This window comes from Nycticebus coucang, chromosome 9 (assembly GCF_027406575.1).
Source record: "Nycticebus coucang isolate mNycCou1 chromosome 9, mNycCou1.pri, whole genome shotgun sequence".
NCBI classification, from domain to species: domain Eukaryota; kingdom Metazoa; phylum Chordata; class Mammalia; order Primates; family Lorisidae; genus Nycticebus; species Nycticebus coucang.
In genome coordinates, this window is record NC_069788.1 from 27850500 (window position 1) to 27871691 (window position 21192).

The following is a 21192-nucleotide window of genomic DNA, read 5'->3' on the forward strand; positions in this document are numbered from 1 at the left end:
TCACAGAATGTTAGAGTGGGATAGATTATTAGATATTTTCTAATTCAATTCCCTCATCTTACACTGTATATGAGGAAACCAAAGCCCAGGAAAATGTGTGTTGGAATTAAAGATGTGGTTTCCAAGGATGGCGCCTGTGGCTCAAGGAGTAGGGCACCAGCCCCATATGCCAGAGGTGGTTCAAACCCAGGCCCCTGCCAAAAACTGCAAAAAAAAAAAAAAAAAAAAGATGTGGTTTCTAGATTTCGGAACCTTTGGACTGTCCACTGAGAAGACTTGATTTCTTTGCTAGTATAAACTTACTGGTTCTTTTAGTATTAATTTCAAGTTGTGTCCAAAGCAGAATATCATCAGTATTATGTTCAATAAATTCTTAAAGTTATGATCAAATATTAAAGACATTATTAAGTTAATAAGTCATTATTTCTTACTATATATAATTGCAAACAGGATCTTCATTCTAGAATTTTTCTTTTCTTTCTTTCTTTCTTTTTTTGCCTGTTAATATACACAAATGCTAGAAGTCAAGTGATGGCTTTTTTCCTTTGCCTAAAGACTGATTTAACTGCCCACTAGTATGGCACAAAACATATGGTAACTATAAACTAAATAATGATAACTAGAAATACATATACAAATTGGTGCTGAGAGGACAGGAGTGACTCCATCTTGTACAAAAGTTGCCATCTTGCACTTTGTGTGAGCCATCTGCAGACACTAAGAAAAACTGCAGTTCGCCAGTTAAAGGCATACCTACTCACAAGCTGCCCTATTAAGAAAGTACCCCAGGCCTGGCCAATAAATAAGCTAGAAGCCAAGCTTGCCCTTCAAGCCAATCCTAGAGTGGCTTCGCTGGAAACCCTTTCCTCACTGTAACCACAATAAAAACCCCAGACCCCCGGCGCTAGGGGCTCTCAGCTCGGACCACTGCCACGGGCCCCTGAGAGTCTGAGCTCAAGCTTGAATAAAGGCTCTTTGCTTTTGCATCGGATTCGGCTCCCTGGTGGTCTTTGGGTACTTCGTGATCTGGGCATAACAGTGTCATATAAATTTTGTTTAGGTTGATTATACTTAGATATTTACCAGTACATAGTGAGTCCAGGAGACCTTCAAACATAAGCAATAATCAGTTGGCCAAAATTTCAGATAAAAAGTTACCAAATGTCTGGTATTGAGCAATCTGGTATTTTAGTTTCTTGTTTAGTAAAATTAAAAACATATGCAGGGGCAATGGGTACGTTCTTTATTGTGCACTGAGTGTATACATAGCTGTATACCTGGGTAAAAATTCATTGAGTTGTACACTTAAGATTTGAACATTTCACTATATGTAAATTATCAAGATAAAACTAAAAAGTATAATAAAAAACGAACCACGAACAACTAAAAACAAACAAATTTGGACGCGCAATTAATATTTATTTATTTATTTATATTATTATTATTTTTAGAGACAGAGTCTCACTTTATCACCCTCAGTAGAGTGCTGTGGCGTCACAGCTCACAGCAACCTCCAGCTCTTCGGTTTAGGCGATTCTTTTGCCTCAGCCTCCCGAGTAGCTGGGACTACAGGCGCCCGCCAGAGCACCCGGCTATTTTTTTGTTGTTGTTTGGGGCCGGGTTTGAACCCACCACCCTTGGTATATGGGGCCAGCACCCTTTTCACTGAGCCACAGGCGCCGCCCGCAATTAATCTTTTAATCATTGTAATTTCGGATGTGTTAAACCTTAATTACTGACTTATAATTAATGGTGGCATGGGACTTTTGTGTTTAACTTTCAGTAAATTAAGTTAATTAAAAGAATCCTGTGATCTTTTTATAAAAGATCCTTTTTATAAGGCGAGAAGGCCTTAAATTTACTCATTTGCAAGTAAGATGGTGTAGTCCAGAATTTTGTACAAGAGGTCTCTAGCGAGGCAGGGTACATACTGAAAATATTTCTTTTCACCTCACTCTCTTCTGCGGCCTGATATCCGTGGTCCTTCAGGCAATGGTATTCAGATAGCAAACGAATCCTGAACTAACAACTTTCCCTAAGATGCTATGATTTTAATTTACCATCCCATTGAGTCTCAAAATCAATTTTCCCCCTGGATGTCACTTTAGGGAAGTTCTTATATCTTAAAGACGATTTGCTTTTATGTTTTTACTTCCCTGCGTTATAAGCCCCATCCTCGGACGTTCTGTCCACTTTAAAGAAAGTCCTACCGCCAAGCTGAATTTGGCCACTAGGATGGGTTAGAAAGCCACAGCTTTAAAAATCCTTCAAAACATCCGCAAAAGAGGAGCGACTACAACTCCCAGACCACAGTGCTTCCCCTCTCTCAGGCCCACCCCCTTTGGCTGCCCAATGGTCAGGCTCCGCGAGCTTCCTCTGGGTTCCATTGGTCATCCTTCTCTTCAGTGAGGGCGGATGAGGGCGGGGAGAATCAGAGCATCCCGGATGGCGCATTTCCCGCCACGGCGAGGCCCTGAGCGGAAAACCTGAAGAAGAGGAAGCTTCTGATTGGACACTCGCTAGTTAGTCGTCAGATGACTCGGCCAATCATTATGTGCATTATGCTTTCAAAGTCTCCGCCTCTTCCTTGAGGTAATCATTGGTGGCGGGAAAAGTTCGTAAGTTTTCGCGCCGAGGCGGAGTCATTCTCGGCTCCTCCACGCTACTCGGGTGCAGGCAGTTCGGAGGCAGCGCGCATGGCGGGGACCGTGGTGCTGGATGATGTGGAGCTGCGGGAGGCTCAGAGAGATTACCTGGACTTCTTGGATGACGAGGTGAGCGGGGCGCTGGGGTGCGGTTTCCCGCTGACCAGCTGTGGGAGGTGGAGCGGAACCTCGCTTCTCGCCGGAGCAGCTACAGCGCTGGGGAGCCAGAGGCCACTAGACTGTGTACCGCACCCAGCCTGCAGGACTGGGGTCCGCCTTGTTACTTTGTAGCTTCTCTCGCGGTGGAGTGAGTCGCAAGTGTGTGTTCTGTGGGTGAGCTTAAGAGAGTGATCCGGAGTACAAGCAACGGGCTCGGGCGCACGAGACAGGCGACAGAGTCCTATGACGTGCAGACAAAATCGCAGAGCCCACCTTGACCTTTGCCAGGTCGTGTCTGGCCCTCTATTTTGTGCCGAGGAACTGCTATAGGGTAGTAGAGACCGGCGGCGTTGTAGGATGCGCAGATTTTAGTGACTCACTTTCTCCCAGGAGGAGAAGTCTTCCTAATTTGCATTCTTTTTCAGTAATAATGCAGGTGCAGATAGAGAGTTTTAGTATGCAGGTCGAGAGGGTTTTGTGTGCAACCCAAGGTAGAGCCATAGACCGTTAGTAAAGCTTCCTGAAGGTTGATATTGTAAACAAATAACTAAAACTCCCTTACTCCTTTAGGTTCAGATAGTGTAACCTTGTCTTAATTATTGTGAAGATATGTTTTAATTCTGTACATAGTTTTAAAATGAAAAGCCATTTTAATGTGGATTTAAAAGACTGGTTAATTTATACTTTTATTGTACATATTTAAGGTAGTCAACATGATGTTTTGGTATTCACAGTTAAATGATTACTGTAGTCAAGCGAATCAACATCTATTTGGGTTGTTTCCTTTTTTCATTAAATTTACATTTTCACAAAGTATTTACTTACTGTCCTTTTAGGCTTCTTATTTTAATTCCTCATTAAAGGATAAGAAATGACAACATGCTGAAAAGCTGTTGATGATGGTGGGAATAATAGCAGGGACTTTGAAGAATTCATTATCATTTTTACCATTTCCTCAGAGAGTATACTTGGAGTCTGAGGATAATGAATAAAAGGGAGAAACTGATGAAGACATACTTGGGATTCGTCTATGCTACAGAGATTGACTTATTTATTCTACTGTGAGAACTGCTTGTTTTTAGAAATATTTTATTTTTGGATTTGTGGCTATTGTGATATGCGGTGGCTGTTTTGCAGGAAGACCAGGGAATTTATCAGAGCAAAGTTAGAGAGCTGATAAGTGACAACCAATACCGGCTGATTGTCAATGTGAATGATCTGCGCAGGAAAAATGAGAAGAGAGCCAACCGGTGAGTGGCCCTGGTTTCCCAGGGATATCCTGGCTCTGAGTGAGAGTAGCTCCCTTCCCTCTTGCCTGGATTGGAACAGACTTCCTAAGAGAGGACCTAAATGGAATAGGGGTGACCCAGGAGCCCTGTTGGTTCACCTGCACCAATGTTTTTTTCTTCCAGAAGTAGGTGACGAGCATTTTCTTCTCAAGTGTCCCCACTTCTAATGTTTGGCCGAGTATGATTTTTATCTCTCAACATAAGTTGAGTCTGATGTCTTTTACTGAGTCTTGCAGGATAAAGGAGAAAGTGGGAACTGGATTTTCTCTCCTTGTCCTTCATGATCTGAATGTCCACTCTGTTTTAAGTCTTAGTGTTTGCATTCTGCCCTCTCTAATTTCTCTGTCTCTTCCCCATGTACAGCCTCCTGAATAATGCCTTTGAGGAACTGGTTGCCTTCCAGCGGGCCTTAAAAGATTTTGTGGCCTCCATTGATGCTACCTATGCCAAGCAGTATGAGGAGTTCTACGTAGGATTGGAGGGCAGTTTTGGTTCCAAGCATGTCTCTCCTCGGACTCTTACCTCCTGCTTCCTTAGCTGTGTGGTCTGTGTGGAGGGCATTGTCACTAAATGTGAGTGGGTTAAAGAGGGGCACTAAGGAAATGGAGATATGATGACTTAGGGAGACTGGGAGAGCTGGAGAGGCAAATTAGATCTGGGTAGCTTGTGATTTCAGAGGGATGGAACATGCAATTATGTGGTAACGCTTGGAAGAGCTGAACGTGCACAATGATTAGGAGGACCTCGAGGGAGTGACCAACTGTGTTAGCAGAATTTATTCTGCTGAGAGCCATAGAGTCTTGGTTACTGGCAGTCCCCTTATTCCAATACCAATCTCCTACTATCTCTTACTTGGAATCAGCACTACTTAAAATTTCACATGAATATTGTGGTATTCTGTATATAAATGTAAAAAATGAATGAATGAAAGGTAGTATTGAAATAGCTTAACCTTGTCAAAAGAACGCAGTATTTGGAGTTATAGGCTTGTGTAGATTTGGATCCTACCCCCATCACTGTTTAGTTGGGTGACTTTATATGTACCACTTCCCATTCCTAGGCTCTCTGGTTCGTCCCAAAGTGGTCCGCAGTGTCCACTACTGTCCTGCTACCAAGAAGACCGTAGAGCGACGTTATTCTGATCTCACTAACCTGATGGCCTTTCCGTCTAGCTCTGTCTATCCCACTAAGGTGAGGAGCATGAATTGATGGGGCCTCCTTGGAGATTGAAGTCAAAGATATATATTTTAATACAAGTAATTTCTTTTATAAGTTGAGAGGGTGAAAAGAAAGATTAATCCAAAGGAAAGACTGATTGTTGGCCAGAGTTTAATAAGGAAAGTCCAAAGTCTTATGTTATTTCTTTATTTATCATTTTTTATTTTATTTGCAATTTTTAAAAAATTTTCTTTATTGTATTTATTGATTTTTGGAATTAGGGTCTCACTGTGTTTCCCATACTGGAGTGCCTTGGCTACTCACAGTTGTTTTTTTTTTTTTTTTTTTTTTTGAGACAGAGCCTTAAGCTGTCGCCCTGGGTAGAGTGCTATGGCCTCACAGCTCACAGCAACCTCCAACTCGTGGGACAAGTGATTCTCTTGCCTCCGCCTCCCAAGTAGCTAGGGCTACAGGCGTCCGCCACAACGCCTGGCTATTTTTTGGTTGCAGCCATCATTGTTGTTTGGTGGGCCCGGGCTGGATTTGAATCCGCCAGCTCAGGTGTATGTGGCTGGTGCCTTAGCCACTTGAGCCACAGGCACTGAGCCTCACAGTTGTTATCATGGCACACTACAGCCTTGAACTCCTGGCTCAAGTGATCCTCCTGTCTCAGCCTCTTGAGTAGGTGGGACTACAGGTTCATGCCACTGTGTTCAGCGTCACATTTTTTCCAAAAAGTGTGTGTGTTCACTTTAAAAAATTTAGAAAATTATGAATGGTCAAAGAAGGAAAAATGTTATCTACATAGATCTTTTAGCAAAGTTATGTATAATTTTATTATCTGCTTTTAAAAGTGAAGTAGAAAAATACTCATGCTATAACCTTACTATGAAATCTTTGCAGATATTTTGCTGTGTGCTTGGGAGAAGAGACACAGGAATGGCTTTTGTTTATTCTTAGTGTTCAGATTGATCCGGGTTGAGGACAATGCAAAGCTTTTCTTACTTAATGAGACGGATTGATTACTTGATGTCTGAACTCATTCTATCAAATTTTAAATGAGAGCTACTATAGCCAAAGCATTGTTAGGTACTGTGGAGGACAAGGATAAATAAGACCTGATCCTTGTCATCAATCTTGAAACTGGTGGGGAAATCAAACATACAAACAAACTGAAACAATAGTATCTCAGAATTAAAACTGAAACATACTTCGTATGTGTCTTTTACTTTATCTCCAGATGAAATGGTGAGATTCACAGAGGTTAAATGACTTGTTTAGGGTCTCAGTTGGTGATGGCCTTATAGAATAAGACCCGTGTCCATAAAGTGGGAAAAAATGCCTGTTTTATAAAGCTGTGATATTACAGGGAAATTTCATGAAATAATAGCACAGTGCCTGGTACATAGCAAGTACTCAATAAGTGATAGTTACTATGTTTTTAGAAAATTCAAATATCGAAGAAGTAAAACTTTAAAAATGTTTTTATTGAAATTTACTATGCATACTGGAAAGCTTACATAAGTATATAGCTTGATGAATTACTAAAAGCTAAATAGACCTGTATAACCAACATAAGGCAGGAAACAACCTTACTAGCACTCAGAAGTCCCTCTTGAGGGACCATGTTACTCTCAGCATAGATTACTTTTGCATGTTTTTCTATTTTCTTTAAATATTCTTTTGTGTTGGGCTGCTTTTGCTCAACATTATGTTTATAAAATTCGTCCATGTTGTACATGGGTGTGCTTCATACCTTTTTATTGCTATGTGGTGTTTATTTGCGTATAATAAATTTATTTAACTATTTACAGTTGATGACGTTTGGATACTTTCTGATTTTCTACTATTTCTGTGAACATTATAGTGAGCATGGCTTTTGGTGAACATTTCTGTTAGGTATTTTATAGGAATGACAAAATTGCTTCAGAATGTAAGCATGTATTCAACTGTAGTGGGGGAAGTAAGAATCTCAACTTAGATGCTAATATAGCCATGGTCCCTTCAGACTGTGGGTTGCCTCTTCCATTAGATGGTATGTTATTAAAACAGAGATGGAGATGGAAAAGATGGAGGGGACAACTGGTATTTTGTTTTCTGGATACTAAAATTTAATGACGTCATCTGATTTGTTTCCCACAACACATGAGTGCAGCATTTTTAAGACGGGACTGAGATAACTCTACTTTTCTCTGTGCCATTTTCCAGGATGAGGAGAACAATCCCCTTGAGACAGAATATGGCCTTTCTGTCTATAAGGATCACCAGATCATCACCATCCAGGAGATGCCAGAGAAGGCCCCAGCTGGGCAGCTTCCTCGCTCTGTGGATGTCATTCTGGATGATGACTTGGTAGATAAAGTAAAGCCTGGTGACCGAGTCCAGGTGGTGGGAACCTACCGTTGTCTTCCTGGAAAAAAGGGAGGCTACACGTCAGGGACCTTCAGGTAAAGGATCTGCTGGAAAGTGTTTGGAATGCTGTTGGCAGATTCCACTTGTATCTATCCTTTCTCCAGTGTGCTATATTCCAGAGAGTTGTATCTGATAAGTGGACTATTCTACTTGCCTGGGCTATGGGACATCCTCTGATACCTCTTTTCTATTAAGCTGGTGATACTTAACATGTTATGCCAGAAGTAGGAGTTATTGGTGGCACTATTACAGCCTCATGGTCTTTCTGGAAATTTCTCATTTATTCCTGCCTTCTTGCCACATACACTACTGTCTTTAGCTCTGTAAGTCAGCAGGAGATAAACAAATTTTAGAGATGGGGCATGATCAGCATATTTGGGTCAGGGACAGGGAATCATTTGTTTAATTCAGAACAGCTACCCCCTCCCCACTGAACTCTGATTTGCTGGTCTAGTTTAGTAGCCTGAAAAGGCTTACTGCTGCTAGAGGTGCTAATGACTGATTTTAGGAATTCAATATAACAGTCTTCCCCTTACTCTCTTTGTCCCAGGACTGTCCTGATTGCCTGTAATGTGAAGCAAATGAGCAAGGATGCGCAGCCTTCCTTCTCTGCTGAGGATATAGCCAAAATCAAGAAGTTCAGTAAAACTCGTTCCAAGGTCTGGGAATCCTTTAGAAATTTGAGTATGGATATGGATTTGTATTGGTCATGTTGTGGGGAGGCTGAGGCAGGAGGATTGCATGAGCACATTAGTTGAAGGTTGCAGTGAGATATGATCATTCCCCTGCACTCCAGCATGGGTGACAGAGTGAGACTTTGTCAAAAAACATTTTTTTAAAGTTGTGTTTTGGTGCATGGCTATCTTTGTACTGGATTAGGAGAAGGGGTTCTCCGAATTATTTAGTATTAGCTTCTTCCAGTTTTTGTCCAATCAACAAGTGAAAGACTGTTTGTGCTGTTTGTTCTTAATCCTTTGTGTTACCTGCCTAATACAAATACTAAGAGTTAAATTACCAGTGTACCAATAAGTCTATTACTGACATCAGTAATGCATTATTACTTAAAATTAAAATGTTATGTTTTATTTTAGTTCTTCAACCTGTTTTTCCTATTTTTTTTTAAAGACAGGATGTCTACATTTAGAATTGAACTACATTTATGAATGTGTGATAAAAGTTACTGCTAAAGCATGATACACATTCTTATTAAACCTAAAATGTTGAAGCTTTGAACAATTGTTTTTCTTTTGTGACTATTAAACCTCTAAACAAGTTTTGGAATCCAGGCTGCTTCTGTGTGTGCTCTGATGATATAATAATGTGATTTGGATATTTCTTCAAGCATTTTCTATATCCCAAAGTATAAAATGGAGCTCCACAGAACCCTGTAGAATCTTATTAAGCTTTTCACTTACTTGGTCCTGTCTCCTCTAGGATATATTTGACCAGCTGGCGAGGTCATTGGCACCTAGTATCCATGGGCATGACTATGTCAAGAAGGCAATCCTCTGCCTGCTCTTGGGAGGTGTGGAACGAGACCTAGAAAATGGCAGCCACATTCGTGGGGACATCAATATTCTTCTAATAGGTAGGGGGTCTTGTTCTTACATAGTGGAGTGTGGTTGTGGGAACATAAATAGTACGATTGTATGTTCTGTACCTGGCAATATTTTAGGGCTCAAATATGTTTTTAAAATCATTTCTGGAATTCTTCATTTATAATATCTAAGATGTATTCTTCTATGGATGGTAAAAGGAAAAATGAAGGAAATTATATTAATGATCAATTACTGTATGTCTCTGTTGTGCCAAGAGTTGTTCTAGAAAAGTAGAAGGGGGAGTCGGGAGTTTCCTAGAGAGTCATCTCTGCCCTACCCTACAGGAGACCCATCGGTTGCCAAGTCTCAGCTTCTGCGGTATGTGCTTTGCACTGCACCCCGGGCTATCCCCACAACTGGCCGGGGCTCCTCTGGAGTGGGTCTGACAGCTGCTGTCACCACAGACCAGGAAACAGGTAAAGGTGTAACAGTCTTTGTTAAAGGCCCCACAGTGAGATTGAATATAGATTGCGTTTGTTCTAGGCCTGGCTTATGTTCTGAAAATATAATTAAGAGGTTAGTTGGGGCAGATTGTAGAGGACTGAGTATTTGACAATGGTGGGTGAATTATTTAAGTCTTTGGGTGGCTTTCTATTTATAAGAATGTTTTTTCAGATAATCTGAATGAGTTTCAAAGGACAGAGCTCCGCACATCAGAAGGGAAATAAAAATGAAGATTATACTATTTTATGAACTAGAGGAAGGGTTTTGAAGACCAGTGAAAGGGAACTAGTCTATTGGAATATTGCATGAGGATGAGAGTGAAGAGAGAGAATGTATACGTATAAAGGAAGTTCAGAACACAATGGCTGCATAGAGGTCGAAGCAGGGCAGAGAGGTTTTTAGATATGAGCTGAAAAGGTGACCCACCAGGGTTTCCTCTAAGTTTCTTGGAGCTGAAACCTCTTTATCGCATTGTTAGGTGCTACAGTTAGAAGCTCTAAGGAAGGCGATTGAAATCCCTCCCTTCTGTTCCCTATATAACCTAGACTGGAGTGTGCATTTTTGCCTCCTCACTTCCCAGGGGAGCGCCGTCTGGAAGCAGGGGCCATGGTCCTGGCTGACCGAGGTGTGGTTTGCATTGATGAGTTTGACAAGATGTCTGACATGGACCGTACGGCCATCCACGAAGTAATGGAGCAGGGTCGTGTGACCATCGCCAAGGCTGGCATCCATGCTCGGCTGAATGCCCGCTGCAGTGTTTTGGCAGCTGCCAACCCCGTCTACGGCAGGGTAAATGAAATTGGACCTTTAACTGTTGTCACTTTTACTTGGTTTTGCAGAATAAATGGGCTGAGAAGTTTATACCAGGGGACCAAGGGGAATAACAGGCCGAAGACCAAAAGTAAGGTCATCATCTTGTTGTCTGTGGTGAAAAGTAATGGGTCCTCACCCTCTCCATCTCAACAGAATCCTCTGGAAAATTGCTAATTTACAAATAACTTTTTTTTTTTTTTGTAGAGACAGAGTCTCACTGTACCGCCCTTGGTAGAGTGCTGTGGTGTCACACGGCTCACAGCAACCTCTAACTCTTGGGCTTACGTGATTCTCTTGCCTCAGCCTCCGGAGCAGCTGGGACTACAGGCGCCCGCCACAACGCCCAGCTATTTTTTTGTTGCAGTTTGGCCAGGGCTGGGTTTGAACCCGCCACCCTTGGCATATGGGGCTGGCGCCCTACTCACTGAGCCACAGGCGCTGCCCTACAAATAACTTTTTAACAATACAAAAGATAAAACAAAATAGCCTGTAGTCTCACAACCCAGGTCACCTATATTGTCATTAAATGTACCAACTCCTTTCATCCTCTCGGTCCCTACTTCACAATATGAAGTATGTGGTTATCCTCATTTTGCAGGCAAGAAAATGGAGACACAAAGGGATTAGACAACTTGCTAAAGGGTCACAGACTAGAAAATGGCAGTTAAGATTTGAACCCAGAGCTCTTTTTTTTTTTGTAGAGATAGAGTCTCATGTTATCGCCCTCGGTAGAGTGCCGTGGCGTCACACAGCTCACAGCAACCTCCAAATCCTTGGGCTTAGGCGATTCTCTTGACTCAACCTCCCAAGTAGCTGGGACTACAGGCACCCACCACAACGCCCGGCTATTTTTTTGTTGCAGTTTGGCTGGGGCTGGGTTTGAACCCGCCACCCTCGGCATATGGGGCCAGTGCCCTACCCGCTGAGCCACAGGCGCCACCCTGAACCCAGAGCTCTTAACGGTTCTCTGGAAGTTTATAATTTCCCTACGGTGTATGGGAACATTTGTTCTGGTGTTTTTTTTTTTTTTAATGTGGATGCATAGTTGCCAGTCCAGACTTTTTGAATCCAAATCTTTGAGCTGGTAAGTTTGGTAGCTATGGTTTAGAAAGATTTCATTGGTTGGTTTTTCCGTGTAGCCTAGGTTGAAAAACCACAGGTTTTTAAATTAATGATAATGTATATTTATGAGGTCAGACAATTTAAGTTCGTGAACCCATCCTAGAAAAAGTACTGTATATATCTCACTGCTAGATAGCACTGTGTTTACCAGATGGCCAAGGGGAGTACTTCGAAGGTGACCGTAGTGCTATTCAGTAATGAGGTATGTAGTACTTTTACTAGGATGAGTTCAAGAACTTAATTGTCAAGATCTTGTATATCATTCTGAAGAATGACTGGAAAATTTAAGGAAATGGCGGGACCTGAAATGGGAACATGGTCAAAATCATTGTAACCTATAAGACTGTTAAGCTCTCTGTGAAGTATATAGAGTGGGTAGGCATCTCAGCCCAGTAGGCCCAGCACTGGAAGATGAGCCTATTAGGGTACCTGAAAACCAAGGAAAAAACTTTGATTCTTAAGACATGATTTATAGATAACTGACCACTTTGGTTGAGATTTTACTCATTACCTTCTGTGTGTAAGGGTGTCCAAAGTTCGTAGTGCTTCTGGCCTAACCAGCTTGCCCTGTCTTCATGACAGGTACAGGAGAGGGAGTCATCTTTCAGAGTTGATCCTGCCTCATTCCATCCCGGGAATGAGAAGAGCTAATTTTGAGATTCACACTCACCCAGTTAGAGGTTCCCGTGCTAGAAGGTGGGGCTTCTGATGAGCTCAGGTCACCTGAGCTTCTGTGAGAGCAGGGTGCAGGTAGAAGAGAAAATTTATGCAATTTTTTCTTTTTTTGTTCCATACTTTCATGTTGTGATGATTTATGTATTTTATAGCTTTAACATAGTTTTTCACTGCTGCTCGTCTGTTCTTTAAGGTCTAGCCTTCTGTTCCCACTTCCAAAATCAATACTGCCTTGTTATCCTTTCTTTCAGTTCATGGTCACATCCACTTCCTTTTTTCTTGTGTTTCCCAGTATGATCAGTACAAGACCCCGATGGAGAACATCGGGCTGCAGGACTCACTGCTGTCCCGATTTGACTTGCTTTTCATCATGCTGGATCAGATGGATCCTGAGCAGGATCGGGAGATCTCGGACCATGTCCTTAGGATGCACCGCTACAGAACCCCTGGGGAGCAGGATGGTGATGGTAAGGCTATGAGGAGAGTGAGAGTGACTGATAGAAGGGATCCGCCAGTCAGATGCTGTTGTCCAGGCACAGCCCAGGTGGAGGCGGGTGTTTGAGGTCGGGGTTGATGTTGCCTAGCCACTTTCCCAGCTTGCCCACTGGAGCTTATCCTAAGGTGTGTCTTTTGTCCATTTCTGGGTGTGGGGATACCTTTAAGCATTTTCTGTGGGTCAGGCAGTTCCCCCCTCATCATTTGTGGTTCCATGTATTGGTTTCCTTTTGGGTCCTTTCATTGTGAGTATTGTTCGCCTCCTTTTTTGTGGCATAGAAGATGCAGTTTCCCCTGCAGAGTTAAGTAAGTAACTCTTTCTTACTCTCCTTTCTCCCACCTTGGGCTTACTAGCTATGCCCTTGGGTAGTGCTGTGGATATTCTGGCCACAGATGATCCCAACTTTAACCAGGAGGACCAGCAGGACACCCAGATTTATGAGAAACATGACAACCTTCTGCACGGGACCAAAAAGAAAAAGTGAGCATTCCTCATACCTCTCCCTTGAAGGAACCTGAGATTTGTGTCATATTAGAGCCCACGTGCATCTGAGCTTATTGAAAGCCTTATATACTCAGGCCAAGGTTTTATCTGGAATTATAACCATGTGGACAGTTTGCTGCTTTTCTGTATCCACAGATACGGTCTTGATCTTGGCCAGATATCGTGTAAGTGTTTCTGAATGATTCAGACGAGGTTCAGGTCTGTTCTTAAAACAGAAGGTTTTGATTTGAAAACACGATCAGCTGTGGGGGATGTGTGACATCTTCCTTATACATGAATGATTGCCCGTGTCATGTAGCTATTTGTGGTGAAGGGTCAGTAGATAGCAAGCATTGGAGACTTTGCAAGTAGATTTTGGGTAAAGGAGACTTGTGACCAGGTGCTCAAAGCTTGAAATGTAGGATCGTAGACCTCTTTTTTTGGCCATGAAACAGTACGAAGCATAACATAATCTTCAAAGCTGTTGGCTTAAGAATGTAGAAATTGGAGTCAGAAAACTAAATTTAAGTCCATTTTAGTTTCCCTGAGCCATAGCTTTCCCACCTATGTGATAGGCCTAATAATACTTAAACTTGCTACTTACTCACAAGTGGTACCCAAAACAATTAAAAAATATGTGCAAGGCCCTTGTGCATGTTCCATATAAATGGGAATCGTGATAATGGGTTCTAAGGCCTGTCTCTGCTATGCCCTTGAGCTTGAGCATTTTCTCAGGAGAGGCAAAACCACTAAGTCAGGCAGGATAAGTTATGGCAGAGAAGTGGAAATTCACTGTGTGTGGCTTCAGGGAGAAGATGGTGAGTGCAGTATTCATGAAGAAGTACATCCACGTGGCCAAAATTATCAAGCCTGCCCTGACACAGGAATCGTCTGCCTACATCGCTGAAGAGTATTCACGCCTGCGCAGCCAGGACAGCATGAGCTCGGACACTGCCAGGGTGAGTGCCCAGGGGCAGCACTGGCTGGGGTTCCTTAGGGGTATGGCTGGGGCCAGAGTCCCCACTATCTAGGAACTTCGGAAGCATTTTAATTAGTGATTCTTTTCTGGTCTTGTTAAACAATTTAATAATTTATTTTTATAAAGGAAAATGAAGTAAGGACTCCAGAGATAACATATATCTCATTAGTTCAAATGACATTAGCCTCCAGAAGCTATGATTCATTCAGCAAACATATGAGTGACTTCTGGGAACTGACCTAGTCTGTATTCTTACATGCAGTGTAAAATTAAAAGAAGCTCTCCTCAAAGAGCTCAGATGAGGAGAGGGAAGCAGAAAGGCAGATAGAAAGATCATATATACATATTTACAAATGTCTACCCCAGTGTAGGACTTAAAAAGGAAAAGAATGTAGAGGGCTATTTAAGTGTAGATGAAGAAGCTATTAATTTCTTCTTTAGACTTCCCTGAAGGGGTATGAATGTCAGGGAAGGATTCCCAGAGAGTAGGATATTTGGGCTGGACTTTGACAAATGACTAGCAGTTGGGCAGCCATGATGGTTATCCAGAGCAATTTCTAGTTACCTGGAATAGCTGTCCTTGAATTTATCTTAAGTCTTATTTTTTTATTTTTTATTTTTTTGAGACAGAGTCTCACTATGTCGCCCTCAGTAGAGTGCTGTGGTTTCACAGCTCACAGCAACCTCAAACTCTTGGGCTTAAGAGATTCTCTTGTCTCAGCCTCCCAAGTAGCTGGGACTACAGGCACCCACCACAATGCCCGGCTATTTTTTGGTTGCGGTTGTCATTGTTGTTTTTAGCAGGCCCAGGTTGGGCTTGAACCCGCCAGCCTCCGCATGTGTGGCCGGTGCCCTACTCACTGAGCTACAGGCGCCGAGCCTATCTTAAGTTTTTTAGGGGCTGTGTCATATAGAATTACACAGAAAGACCCAGGTTCAAAACTCTCATTGTGTGACATGACGTAGACTCTTGGAATTAGACATGATCCCGGGTCATCTACTTCAGCCTCACACCCATTCTATCTTTTGGAATCCCTTCTAGGACTTGTTGACACTGTTGATGAGAGCGTGCTCAGAACATTATTACTCTGTTGAAGTTTCAGATTGGTCTACTTTTTGAGCTTAAATTGACTTCCCTGCAACTTCTGCCCATGGATTTTAATCTTGTTTTGCGGAGATGGTTTATCAGTTGTCTCCTTCATGTTAAACAGTTCCCTTTCTTTTTAACCATTCCTCCCCACATGTGAACTGGTTCCATTGTGTCAGGCTCTCTCACTGAACCTAGGACTGAGCATAAAACACCATTTTAGTTATGGTCTTAAGGTATATATATGGGTTTGTAAATCCCTTGATTAGGACTCTGTAGTTCTGCTAGTACAGGCTGGGATTTCATAAGCTTTTTAGGTAATTCAAGATTAGAGCTTATAATGGAGTGTACAACTTCAGCTCTGATAGTTTTCTAAATCATTACAAGATTTGGTGAATGAATTTAAACATGAATATATTTGTTTTTGAATGTCAGATTCAAAATGCAGATATAAATGGTAATTTAGAAAGTTGAACCTAGAGGTGGTCAGGACATGTCACTGAAGAACCTTGCACAACTTTTACCTCTCATGTCAGTTTCCTGATCCACAAAATGATAAGGCTGGGTAATATCAGGGCAAATCAGAATCACCTGGAACTGGAAGGTTTCATTCCAGTTTATTAGGCCAAGAATGCCATTCAGTCATTAGTATTTGTAAAAGGTAACAGCATCTCAGTGTGGTATATCCATGCCCCATCTCCTCCGGGGAGAGTAGTTAGAGTGTTAGAGTTCTCCTCTGGACTTAGGTGATTTTACACAGCTTTTAAAAATTTGTCTTCAGATTACCTTTTTCACAACCCTTCCTTATGTGACCTTGGACAAATGACTTGAAGTTCTTTGAATTTCCCTCATCTATAAAACTTATTCATGTTATTAATAGGGTTAAACAACAGAATGGATGTAAAAGCAAACTTCTGGCCTGCAATAAGTGATTATTTTTCTCCCTTCACGTTTGTACTCTTTGTAGTCAGTCTTTTATCTTTCTAGCCATGAGATGGCCTTATTTTCTTCACTTGCTCCTCCCTCCCTCAGCACTTTCATGTGTATTTCCTTGGTCATTTTTGTTATCTTTCTGAATTTTATTTGGCATCTGTAGAGAATACAGAGCTCTGAATTCTTTATTTGGGCTTCCTGGAGCTTTTCCTTTTTTCTGTCTAGTAGAAATCATGGGCATGCTTAAAAGATTCTGGATAAGTAACCCTCGTGTTTTCTTCCCCAGACATCTCCAGTTACAGCCCGGACATTGGAAACTCTGATCCGACTGGCCACGGCCCATGCAAAGGCTCGCATGAGCAAGACTGTGGACCTGCAGGATGCAGAGGAAGCTGTGGAATTGGTCCAATACGCCTACTTCAAGAAGGTGAGGGTTCAGATGCCTCCACCAGAGCAGCTCTTTTAAATAAATCCTGGGTATATGGGCTTCATAGCCCTCCGTGGCTGACACCTGTATTTGAATTGTCAATGGAAAGCAGCATTTGTCTGCCAGTGTTCAGTGCACCCTGCTCCTTCCTCTGGAACACACAGTTGTCCAGTTGTCCCAAACCTGGCTGTACCTGAGAAGCAGACGCAAAGCTTTAAAATATTGAAGCCTGGACTCCCAGAGATCCTGGTTGAATTGATGTGCTGTACTTTTAGTCAGCTGCTTCTCTCTCTGTCCCTCCTTTGCATCTTAAAAATGTCAGTGTTTCCAAAGGAGTTACCTGGATAATCTTTCTCTTCCCTCTCTACTTTTCCCCTTGGCAGGCTCTTCAGGTGTCCCATTGGCACCTCAGAAGCTCATGTTCAAAGTTGAACTCTCAAACTATTTCCACTGTTTGTGGCAGTGCATCTCTGTCATTTTAGCTACCATGCCTTGAAGCCTAGACTCCCTTTCTGCTTGCCTCCCTCTTCCCTAGTCTGGAGCTCTTTGGGATTTAGGTGTGGGTTTGATAGGTTTTTCCGGGCTTTTTCTTTCTGGTGGTTGGAGGTTGTGTTAAATTGTTTTCCACTTAACCATTATGGGCTGAGCACTTTCTTTCATCTGTTTCTCTATTGAGTAAACATTATCGAGTGCTTACTATTTCAAGGGCATTGAACACACCTCCCAGCATTTTTTTTTTTTTTTGGTAGAGACAGAGTCTCACTATACCGCCCTCAGGTAGAGTGCCGTGGCGTCACATGGCTCACAGCAACCTCTAACTCTTGGGCTTACGTGATTCTCTTGCCTCAGCCTCCTGAGCAGCTGGGACTACAGGCGCCCGCCACAACGCCCGGCTATTTTTTTGTTGCATTTTGGCCGGGGCTGGGTTTGAACCCGCCACCCTCGGCATATGGGGCCAGCGCCCTACTCACTGAGCCACAGGCGCCGCCCCGCCTCCCAGCATTTTTAAAAGATGAGTAAGAGCCTCTCTCCCTGCCGTTGGTCCTGGGACCTGGAGATGAGAGAGACTACTTAGTTATTGTAAATGTGGAAGTCATTCCTGCTGATGGTGGAGAATAGACTCTTACTCAGTTTGTTACGCAGTCCCCTGGCATCAGTGACCCCTCCAGCTCCCTCACCCCTGCCCACCTGCCTTGGTCCTAGGTTCTGGAGAAGGAGAAAAAACGTAAGAAGCGAAATGAGGATGACTCAGAGACAGAAGATGAAGAGGAGAAGAGCCAGGAGGCCCATGAGCAGAAGAGGAAGAGGTAAGGGGATCAAAGTGAAATGAGTTGAAGACTCCTGTCCGGCGGGGGAGGGGGCGGAGGCGGGATTCAGCGCTGCTTACGGACAGCAGGTTCCTTAGGGAAGGGGTACTGAGACCTGTGTTTAGAATAATGCTTTCCCCCTCTTCCCTGGCAGAGAAATGCTAAATAGCAAGAGCAGTAACCCATTTGCTCAGAGTTTTAGATATGTATTTCAGAACTCTTGAGATTATTTTTCCCTGCTTGCCTGTGGTTGAATGTATAAGGGTGGAACATATACAAAAAAAGCATTGGGAAGCGTAGCCCATTTGTGTTCAAGTCTGGAGATTATCTCTTTCAGAAAAAGTAGCAGTTTGTATAGGCCTAAGTCTAGTGTTTTACTTCAATTATCGATGGTTCTATTTCCTTTTTTTTGTGGTCGGAGGTACAGGATGGGGTTTCCCAAAGACTTTCTCTCTGTTAACCGCTGTGGGTATTTTAGGAGGAAGACTCGCCAGTCAGATGCCAAAGACAGGGATTCATATGACCCCTATGACTTCAGTGACACAGAGGAGGAAATGCCTCAAGGTGAGTGAGTGTCCCCCCACTGATCAAAGAGGTTGTTTCCTTGACTCCTGAGTTTTCCTCCTGAATATTTGCTCTGTTAGCTGTATTTTCTTGTGGGCTCCTGTTTGGCTTCCTGGTTGGGGTCCTTTGTCCAAGAGGTTAGTCTCTAAAGAATCTCAGGGGAACCCATAAAACTTTGGAAAAAGCATGACTCGGTTGTTTATTTCATTCTTGGTGAACTGTACGCTTTTTATCCACCTAGTGTAAGCATTCCAGATAATATACACAGAGGGTGCCATAAAACTGTGTTAAATTTGTAATAAATTCTCAAGTCACGTTTGACTTCTGTAATTACACGAGGTGTTCAACGTGACTCTTATTCATCTTTTGTTACAGGTACATATTGAGTATTACAATTTTAGTACAGTTTTTTTCCTTAAGTTATGTATACTTTTTTTTGTTCTCTCTTTATTGAGGCCTTCTGCTTGGCTCAATTCCTTTATCATCCTGTGGGGATTTACTTTTGTGCTGATCGATCTGCTTGGTCCTGTAAGAACCTTAGGAAATAGTGTTCTACAGGCTCAGTGAGGGAAGGGGAGTGGCGAAAGTGATTTCTTTGGTGTTTATGGAAATGGCTTCACCTTGCTGTCTTCTCCATTTCTGTAACCATCATTCCCCTGAAGTGTATACTCCAAAGACAGCGGACTCGCAGGAGACCAAGGAATCCCCGAAGGTGGAGTTGAGCGAATCCAGGTGAGTAGGGAAGTTGCTCCTGCCCTTTTGGGAATTCCAGATGTTGGCTTAGGCAAGGATTTGTTCCCTTGGAGAGAGTGTGAAACAAATTAGGTGTTACCAGTAGAATTCCAAACATTTTAAAAACATTTTATATCTGATTATGATTTCAAACTTAATGAAAAGTTATATTAGAAAAACATGAAGCTTCTGTATCTTGTTTATCCAGAATCCTCAGTCATTTATATTTTACCATTTGCTTCATTAATAATTCTCTCTTTGAGAATTGGAATTATGTCCTTGTGGGGTCAGAAAGAAAAACAGGAAGGACAAAATTTATGTTTTATTTTTTAACCTTGGATTCTTCTTGGTAGGAAAGATATGTCTTTTCTCACAAAATTTTGAACGTTTTTGAAATGAAAAAATTTTACCACTAGGGTTTCAGAAAACATATTTATCTGTAAATTTTGTTTATCAGCCACTAATGAAATTCTATAGATAAGGTTTACTTTTTCTTTTTTATACCCAAAACACATAACAGTATGTTGACTGAAGAAAATAAGTATTGCTACTCTTAGGAGTAGCCAGTGTGCCTTTCTACAACGTATAGGAAAGCCAGCTTTCCCCTAAAACCAAGGCCTCTAGTTTTAAAGTGCTGTTATTTCTCCTTGTGCAAGAAGGCTTGTAATACAACAGTTTAGCTTGAAAAGGATTATTGAGGTGGAGAGCAGCCATAAGAGGCAGGTGCTATGTGTGAGAATATTGAGGGACACCTCTGCTGTATTACTACTTTTGTGTTTTCCCAGTTATGGATCTTGGCTGAGAGCATTTAGGATTGTTTACTCTCCTTCACCCTTTTCTGTCTTGGGCAGACTGAAGGCATTCAAGGCGGCCCTCTTGGATGTGTTCCGGGAAGCTCATGCGCAGTCAGTGGGCATGAACCGCCTCACAGAATCTATCAACAAGGACAATGAAGAGCCCTTCTCTTCAGTGGAGATCCAGGCTGCTCTGAGCAAGATGCAGGATGACAACCAGGTCATGGTGTCTGAAGGCATCATCTTCCTCATCTGAGGAGCCTCATGTCTGAACTGAGATTCTCCCATGTTTCCCATTCCCCTCGCCCCCACTCTTTACCGAAGTCCCTGTGTAACAAACAGTGTTAAATTGAACTGAAGTTGAGGGACACTGATGAAGTCGGCACTCTGGAAGGCTTCGGGAATGAGTGATGAAAGCTGCTGTGGGGTAAGGAAAGAGAAGAGAGTGGGAAAGGACCAGACTATTGCAGTGGCACTGGATGGGTTCCCCACTTCCTACCCTAAACTAAAACCCCCACCTGTTACTGTCGGTAAATAACACATGACTCCAGAGTACTTTTTTGGCACAGGTGGTTTCTGTTCATCTCTGCTTATTGGCTGTTTTCTTTCTCTAGGGCACTTTGGTTTTGATGAAGCTTTGGGTTGTTCTGTGCTTGGGAGAGAAGCTGAGGCAAGTCGTGTGGGTCAAGAAAGATTTCAGGGCAGTTAAGACTATATATCATATGTGGTTTTGACTGGAATATCTAGGACATGGAATAAAGTTGAGTATTTTGCACAACTGGCCTTAATCCTGTGTGCTTTTTATTTCCTATGAGCCTCCTGCACCTGCATTTGCACCAGGTCACCACAGGGTGGCAGCAGCCCACCGTGCTCGCTCTGGGAGGGTCCTGTCTTCGGAATTTAACTTTTTCCTCCGCATTTCAGGCGTAGGCATTTCAGGCGCAATGGTCGGCAACCAAACCCTGACAATCTGGAGTATCTAAATGGCTACTGGAGGCCAGTGAGTCCAGGGGAAGAATTAACCCTCTGCCTGGTTTTTCTGAACCTGAAATTTAAGCCCCTTCATAGAGAAATA

General features: G+C 42.6%; 1 protein-coding gene across 3 annotated transcripts; it reads left to right on the forward strand.

Annotated features, from left to right (window-relative positions):
- The first annotated feature begins 2528 nt into the window (after positions 1–2528).
- Positions 2529–20895, forward strand: MCM3 (minichromosome maintenance complex component 3). 3 transcript variants are annotated; one of them, XM_053601919.1, is made up of 17 exons: positions 2529–2774; positions 3942–4054; positions 4457–4665; positions 5154–5284; positions 7460–7698; positions 8214–8322; positions 9098–9251; positions 9546–9677; positions 10286–10494; positions 12608–12782; positions 13165–13291; positions 14103–14253; positions 16580–16720; positions 17924–18027; positions 18506–18591; positions 19254–19323; positions 20175–20895. In XM_053601919.1, the coding sequence occupies exons 1-17, from the start codon at positions 2697–2699 to the stop codon at positions 20371–20373; spliced, it is 2427 nt and encodes an 808-aa protein (XP_053457894.1). In that variant the 5' UTR covers positions 2529–2696; the 3' UTR covers positions 20374–20895. The 3 variants fall into 3 exon arrangements, with proteins under 3 accessions (XP_053457894.1, XP_053457897.1, XP_053457896.1); XM_053601921.1 differs by lacking the exon at positions 2529–2774 and adding an exon at positions 2828–2963; XM_053601922.1 differs by lacking the exon at positions 3942–4054 and having other exon boundaries at positions 2722–2774.
- Positions 20896–21192: the final 297 nt, after the last annotated feature.

Coding starts and splice junctions, on each gene's coding strand:
- MCM3 (XM_053601919.1), top strand. CDS start 2,697: ATGGCGGGGACCGTGGTGCTGGATGATGTGGAGCTGCGGGAGGCTCAG. Junction 4,666..5,153: donor GGAGGGCATTGTCACTAAAT/GTGAGTGGGTTA, acceptor TCCCATTCCTAG/GCTCTCTGGTTCGTCCCAAA. Junction 12,783..13,164: donor TGGGGAGCAGGATGGTGATG/GTAAGGCTATGA, acceptor TGGGCTTACTAG/CTATGCCCTTGGGTAGTGCT.